Source organism: Anguilla anguilla, chromosome 4 (genome assembly GCF_013347855.1).
Source record: "Anguilla anguilla isolate fAngAng1 chromosome 4, fAngAng1.pri, whole genome shotgun sequence".
Taxonomy (NCBI): domain Eukaryota; kingdom Metazoa; phylum Chordata; class Actinopteri; order Anguilliformes; family Anguillidae; genus Anguilla; species Anguilla anguilla.
In genome coordinates, this window is record NC_049204.1 from 25,632,019 (window position 1) to 25,639,781 (window position 7,763).

General features: G+C 42.9%; 1 protein-coding gene across 2 annotated transcripts; it reads right to left on the reverse strand.

The window, feature by feature from the left end:
- Nucleotides 1–303: 303 nt before the first annotated feature.
- LOC118225872 (cold-inducible RNA-binding protein B-like) lies at nt 304–7,763 on the reverse strand. Of its 2 annotated transcripts, none has more exons than XM_035414931.1 (7): nt 7,638–7,763; nt 5,630–5,744; nt 5,229–5,335; nt 4,678–4,822; nt 3,601–3,676; nt 3,352–3,386; nt 304–1,229 (listed from the first exon to the last, which is right to left on the reverse strand). In XM_035414931.1, exons 1-7 carry the CDS (start codon nt 7,746–7,748, stop codon nt 1,210–1,212), a joined length of 609 nt encoding a protein of 202 aa, XP_035270822.1. In that variant the 5' UTR covers nt 7,749–7,763; the 3' UTR covers nt 304–1,209. The 2 variants fall into 2 exon arrangements, with proteins under 2 accessions (XP_035270822.1, XP_035270820.1); XM_035414929.1 differs by having other exon boundaries at nt 4,657–4,822.

Here is a 7,763-nt window from a genome sequence, read left to right on the forward strand (position 1 = left end):
TGTATTCCCGGCCTTAGAAGACCTACATGCTCATGTCAATTGTACCCATTGCCTTATGGGAGCATCACGCATTGCATGTGAAGCGATGCTGGCGAAGACTGCATTTGATTAAAAGCAGGCAAGCAAACAGGTATGAATCATGGACATCACGTGAAAGCCACTGCTTCCAAAAAATTTGACCCCTCATTGAAATCAATCCTGAAAGGATTCATTTTTTAAAATTTAAATTCCCTTTATAAAACATACCTTCCCAACATCTCACATTAAAGGGAAAAAGATGACAATTCAGGACAATTCACAACATATTGGTAGTTTTACATTTATTTAAGAAAAGATACAACCATGATGGTACAGAACATTAAAAAAAACAAATATAAAACAAATCTGACAAACTGGTCGAATCGGTTTCCACACAATACCACTGATAAAGTTTTGAAACACTTTGTTTTGAACAGATCTGCCTTGCAAAAAAAACCGTTGCACTTGCAATTGCATGTTGTACAAGTTTACCCTTTAAACTAGAATAAAATTAAAACACCAACATACAACTGGCCAGTCAATCCTAACAGGTGGAGACTGTACTTGTAAGCAGACTCTCAAAAGAACTCCTGACCTCACCGAGTTACTTCCCTTCTTTAACAGTTCGATTTAACAGGGTAATGTTTCACTTATGTTCGAAAAACAGCTGTGAAACTTTTTGACCCCTACATACTGAGTGTCATTCACAGGGTCGCTATAAAAAGAGGATGAAGCTTTGCTTTAACATGTCATTACGAAGTGAAAAGAGCCGCAAGGAAGCATTACCCATCTCACCCCCGGCTGTGCTTCTTTTGAGATCAGCACAACTTTAACGATAGCCATCATCAAACTGACAACTACAGCTAGTGGCCCCAACCTGTAAAGAAACTTTTGAGGAAGAGAAAGAAAAAACCAAAAAAAAAAAAAAAAACCAAAACAAAAAAACAAAAACTTTCAAATAACAAAACTTGGAAGAGACCGGTCTGGGCGGCTCAACATACGAGCCAGCCTTCCCGCACTTATCCAGGACTGCTCGTATCTACATAGTCCGTTTCAGAAGAAAATATTAAAGTGTTGGGTGAGAGCAAGCTGTGGGCCGGGACCGGGCCCGGCTGTGGGGTTCAGGACCGGGTCGGCAGGGTCGGGGTGGGTGGGGCTGGGCCCAGACAGCAAGCATCCACTTCTGCCTCTCTACCAGCCTCCCTCGTCACCTGCGGAGGAAGAAGCGCCGGTTATCGCGCGAGCAAGACGCAGGAGCAACAGGCAGCTTTCCCGCTGGTGAAAGCGAGCCGCGCGCGTTCCAATGCGAGTTAGGAGACATGCCGCTAGCATCGCAACACTCCCGGACACAGGCTCAGAGAATAAAGCCCGAGGTGGAGTCGGTCAACTTTAAAGACCCTATGCAATAACATTCAGCGTTCATTAAGCCACAAGATGTGCATACTTTTATATCAACATTATAAACAGGAAAATCCTTTGTTTTTATTCACAGAATGTCATTTTGAAACATGAAAGCAGAAGGTCTGACACCATGTCTTCTGTATGGATATGGACTGTTTTTGGACTGGCAGCTCACCAAGTCAAACTTGATTGGTTATAATGTAGATGCCATGCAACTAGAGTAACAACCACGGTTCCAAAATGACCAATACTAAATCCAGCTGCAGTGGCAAATAACTTGCATCCAGGATGAAAAAGAAGAAATCCTTAATTAAAAAATGGAATAAAATTACCTTAATATCATTCTATTAGTTCTCTATGGTTCCTCATGCATGGGTACAAAAACTATATTGCACAGGGTCTTTAACACTACATTAATACTTTTAGGAATGACCTGCCTTAAACTGCTGACAAGCCATAAAGATCCTGAACAGGCAAAGCTCCATTTTGTAGCAGGAAGCTCAACTAAAGAATGAAGCTTTTATGAAAGATAACTGACAACTTCCTCAAAAGCAACAAGAGACTAGCCAAACCGACGGAAAACTGATTCAGGCAGCAGGACAAAGGGACAGGAGGAAGTCATATTTATATACATTTCCTCCCAAGGAGGGAGAAAAGAAAAGAAAAAACAAAAAAAGATCTCACTTCCAGTTCAAATTATAAAGACGCGACACCCTCTACTTCCAGGCTACAGCAACTAAATGTAAAAAAGAGCTGGTTGAAAGGTTCCTAAAAGCCAGGTGTTCATGACTAGAAAGCCAGAAGAATTTAGCAAGCCTAAAACAAGGCCCCGTCGACAGCTAGCTCTTGTGCAGACTGTGGTCCAGCCTACCTTTCCAACAGTTCTGCAGTGCTAAACTGGACCTCATTTTCTTCAACACAATTAAACTACAGAAGGAAGAACTCAGGGGCCACCACCTCCTGTTCATAAGGAGAAAAGTCCAGCAGATTAGGGGTCAGAGTTAAAATAATTATGGTTGGGGCAGGGGAATGAGGGGGGCAAGACTGATCGCTAGGACCGTTGCCACCATACTGTGTGTGGTGTCTTCATAAAATTTTTTCTATTTCAATCCAAAGTGATGTCAGAAAGCAATTTGCTAATGTTTGAGCAAATAAAGTAAAAGCACTTCGATACTCCTAGAACTTCTCATGCAGTTAGAGGACAACTGAGGCCATTATAGTTTCAACTGGACAGGAACATTTGTTTTCATTTGCTTTGGGCTAGCAGATGCATGGTGGTTGAAAAATACACTGGCTAGTGGAGTTGCACCAATATTCATACGTTTGTATGGTTATACCACTGAAAGAGGCTATAGAAAAAAATTGTCAGGGTTGTCAGAGGCCAATTGTGCAACTGGCTTTCCTCAGCTCTGGCCAATAACTACCAGTTGTCATTGTGGAAATGCATCTCCCTGACCACTAGAGAACAGTGTTCCCCAGAATTGCATTTTACCTCTCTTTTCATTGACTAAGCACAATTTGCTTCCAATCTTACCAAATATATATATATATATATTTTTAAAATTTCACCATACTCTGCCTTGGAACAAAAAGGAACCACCACTATCTGAAGAATGAATCTGAAACACAGAACATGCTTCCAATAACATGCGTGCAGCTCTACCAAGGGTGGCAAACCTGGTCAAAGAGCCACACGGCATTCTGAAAGTCCGTCGCACGGTCAGTGCACAATCTGAACGATTCCCTCGAGTGCTCATCATATCTGAGCAGGGCGGTACCTTGACGAGCAGTTGATCGACACCTCCAAATCCACATCTACAGATCACTGCAGTGGAGTGGCTGTCCTGGTGCCAGATTGGCCACCCCTGCTCCAACTTTTTAAAGACCTGGCATAAGAAACCTCACCATAACCATCATAGTCTCTGTACGAACCTCCTGAACGATCTCCGTATCCGCCTCCTTGTGCTCTGCAGACAGGGAGAAGGGGAAAGGTTCCAATTAGTCAATCGTCATTTCCCTAATGCATGGCAATTTAAAATAGTACACGTTCTGACCATTAGCAATGCCTTTGCCTATGTACACGCCCACCGAAAATGATTGTATGGAACACAGAAACCAAAGTAGCAGACAGGGTTCATAACCTGCCTCAAAACCTAAAATGGCAGCAGACCAACAACTCACCGGTCTCTGTTGTAGTATCCACCACCACCACCACTTCTGTCATAACGGCCGGCACCATATCCACGCTCACCTCCACCTGCAATTGAGAATTCTGTGAACAGACATTCTTCAGCTTGCTGTAGAACCCGACCTCAGGGTCACCATATCAGGAGAGCAAAATCCATGAACTCCAGACTAAAATCAGACTTTTGTAGGATCCCTGGGATAATGGCATACAACGCACTTATAATATTCAAACACACTATAGTGTACCCTACCACCAATTCTCAAGGTATTAAAATGAAGAGTTCACACCACCCCTAGTCAGGAATGGTTGACTACCATGACAGAACTGATTTACACCATGAGCCCAGCTGAATGTTTTTCATTGAGCTTCAAGTAGGTGTGTGGCTGAATGTTAAAGGTTCCCTTATGAAAGTCACTTTATTCTGAGGTACAAATAGCTGAGGGTACAATGCTGGTAAACGGGGGTGTTCGGGTTTGGCACTACCTCAAACCCCTATACCAAAGACAGACTTGTAGTAAAACACGAATGCATTGTGCCATGCTATGCAGTCCAACCATGAGCACGCACAACTCAAACGCCACACTCATGTCTCTACAACAGTGGTGCTCAATTAAGTGCCACAGAGGCCAGAATAGACAGGTTTTGATGGCAACCAATCTCTTCACCTACTGAATTCACAAACTAGTTTCCCTCTCTGGTTGAAGGCGTGTCACTTTCTGAAATTAGCGAGTGTAGAGACTGGTTGGAATGAAAACCTGCACCCCCCGGGACCCTCCATGGCTTATGATTGGGCACCACCGCTCTATAACTACAAGAGCACTTGCTTGCACTTTTTGCAAAAGATGCAAGAGAATGGGGTAAGGATTTAAGTGACAGACGAGTAGGGTGAGAGGTCACAGGCTCACACCGTCAGCTTCCATTAGTTCTGCATTCACAGAATTCCAGGCAGGCGGGGATGTGAAGGTGAGGTCTTGGGAGTAGGGATGGGGAATCCCAGTCAATCCAGGGCAAACAAGGAGACCCAGACACAAGAAAAACAACAAACTTGCCTCGTGAGAAGCCACGCCCACCTCTTCCACCACCCCCTCTGCCACCACGGAAGTATCCACCTCCTCCTCTACCACCTGAGGAACCACCTCTGTATCCTCCCCCGGGCCTGCTCCCACCACCAGACTTCCCGGCCTGGTCAACGCGGATCTGTCTTCCATCAAGTGACTAAGGGATCAATGACAACATCAGTGAGCAGAGAATTCCCTTTGGGTCTACAACATTTTTATTTAAGCAGAAGCAAAAACTGGTTTCAATAAAATTAATAAAAAATGCACCAACAGAATTTGTATACATCCAACACTAAAGCAGAAGTATACAAGTCAATTGGGGAGGAACTACCAATCAGAGTCTTCAATTTAAAGTAGGCACCAGAGTTCTCATGGCAGCAAATCCAAAACATGTAAAAGCAGCTGCCATGCATCACCACCTGAGGAATGTGTACTACCGCACTAAAAATATTCTACACCATTTCAAGCCTCCTGGCCTGGATGACAGACATTAAACTTTCGATTCTTTAAGTCTGGGGAAATCACACATTTTCTCTAGATAACCTTAGTCAAAGAAATCTCACCTTGCCATTCATGGCCAACATGGCATCCTTGGCATCATCTGGATTCTCAAAGGTGATGAAGCCAAAGCCTCTGGACTTCTGACTTTCTCTGTCCTTGATTACAACAACTACAAGAGAAAGTACAAGCAAAAATAAATTTAAAAGTTCATTTGAAATCAGTTACCCTGGAAATGTAGCAGATTTTTGGTCATTTCACAAAAGTATTAAACTTTACACATAATATACAAGCAGTGTTCAGACTTCTCATTTCCGTGAGACTAAGTACAGAACTTTTGGTCTTACTTGGTGTCAAATTTCAATTTTGCTTTGCTTTTGAGAAACATTTCTCAATGAAGTGACTTGGATAATATAAAAGTTTTACACCTGGAACCGTATTGGAATGAAAATATCCCAAGACTAACCTTCAGTGATTTGTCCATACTTTGAAAAGACATCTTCCAGAGACTGTTCATTGGTGTCAAAGCTCAGGCCACCAACAAAAAGCTTCCCTTCGTCTGACATTCTTGCGTTGCAGGACTACAAAAAAAGGGGGAAAAACCATGTTAGGCTGGGCTTGCATTGTGTTTCCACAATAAATTCATATATCAAATAAGAAACTACCATTTGCATACCACAATTAGCCAAATTAATTAATGTCTAAGTTGTAGGCAGACTGCAGCATGTTGGTCGGTCGTAGAGTCTGTTATGCCATTTATTTGAAAATCGTCTTAAAGTTGTCTTTGTTCTGTTGTTCTCAGAAGCTGAACTATGCGACAATCAGGCCATCTGTCCACAGTAGCCAATCCCCTCCAAGTGATCACGCAAGCTACCATCCCCCCTTCTCCCGCACCTCATAAAAAACACAGCCATCTACAGAATGGTTCACATACGAACCAGTGACGTTGACAAATGACTAGGCAGTCAACCAACTAGAGTACGCGACCTAAAATAACCCAGCATGCAACTTGCGGAACTGCCGAGCGCCTTCCCGGTCTTCCTCCAGTGCACAACGTGCTGTCGTAAAATTAACGCAATGGCGGCTTTGTGGAAGCATGTATTTTATATAAGTAGCTCGATTGATACGGATGTAACGAGTTAACGGGTGTTACCAGATATTACCAAATCACGTTATCATTTGGCGCGGTCCAAATTGAGCGTTCACACATCTGAAACTAAACGGAACGTTTAAACAGCGCCACGTTGGGGGAAACAAATCTGCATCGTAGTACATCAAAAGTGAGGGATGATCTTACGTTCCGATGTACAACTCGAGTGAAACGATTTTTCCGCCACATTTAGAACGAGCAAAGCCTGACCTGGATTGTCTATGCGACGGACTTCCAAGTAACTGTGGCAGACGCTCAAAAGCAAACTGGTTTCACTAAACTCTTTTGTTCACGTACTCGTTCCCGTGTAGCTAGCTCGAGGTACCATGGCGTTAATACGATCCAGTAAACTACAATATTGGAGACAGTGAATGGGTCACCGATTGAGACATTTTGGGCAGTGTTCGGTTATTTCCATAAAAAAAAAAAACATTTAAACGACATTTGCTATGAACATTCACCACCGTACATTATTTCAGACGTTTCAAATTAGGCCAGTTGGATCGGAGCCACGTTCATTTACGCAGTGGCCTACAGGCCAGTGGTGGAAAAAGAGCATTTATCCATAACAAAAATACGTTAGCTGGGAAATTTCAAATGGTTAAACTGCCAACTAGAGACGTTAAAGGGGATTCAAAAAAGGTGTCCATGCACCTGCTAATGTTAGCAAGCTAGTTCACAAACGAGGAGCAATGCGTTACCCGTTTCAGCTAGCTAGCTTAGCTAGCTAAAGCCATTCTTTTTACTCCAACCCACCATTTTAAAGCTTACAGCAAGCAAGTCTCTTCTACTATGTAAATATCAGCGAGCATTAAAATGCACGTTTAAAATTTCACCTAAGCCACCACATCGTCGCTACTCTCATTTTCCTCCACCCTCACACGTGCAACCGGAATGCGGTTCTTCGCTTTGTTCCTTTCCTCCCAACTCCACACGAAACGGCGCCATTTTTGACATGCAAGTTACCGTTACATCCAGAACCTCGAGCACTGCGTCATGAAAAAGCGAGCTAGCTAGCTAGTTAGCCAGCCAGCTACAAAACGGTTTTATCCAAGCGATCGTGGATTAATGTAATCGGCTTTTTATCGCGTTATAACCCATTTATCATTTTAAATAACGTTAACGTTAAATTAATTCCACAAAAATTAATTGGAGGGAACATATCTGGGTCGTGTTTTTAAAGCTGTGAAAGGACTTAGCCTAGCCTAACCCATATAGTCTAACGACATCTAGTCTACTCGACAACGCAACTTAGTGTACAAGTATAGCAACCTTGGATAAAATGTTACATAAGACATTCATAATTGATTTATTTTACACTTACATTAAGCCTCTCGTACACTTCTCGATTTACCGGCAGTAGATGTGAGGAAGGTGATGGCGAAAAACTTGGCTTATATACGCTCGCCCCATCTGTAACGCCCCCTTTATACATATTCAAAAGGTAGGA

Coding starts and splice junctions, on each gene's coding strand:
- LOC118225872 (XM_035414929.1), bottom strand. CDS start 7,748: ATGTATAAAGGGGGCGTTACAGATGGGGCGAGCGTATATAAGCCAAGT. Junction 5,336..5,629: donor GTATGGACAAATCACTGAAG/GTTAGTCTTGGG, acceptor TTTCTCTTGTAG/TTGTTGTAATCAAGGACAGA. Junction 3,677..4,656: donor TGGGCGTGGCTTCTCACGAG/GCAAGTTTGTTG, acceptor TCTCAATTGCAG/GTGGAGGTGAGCGTGGATAT.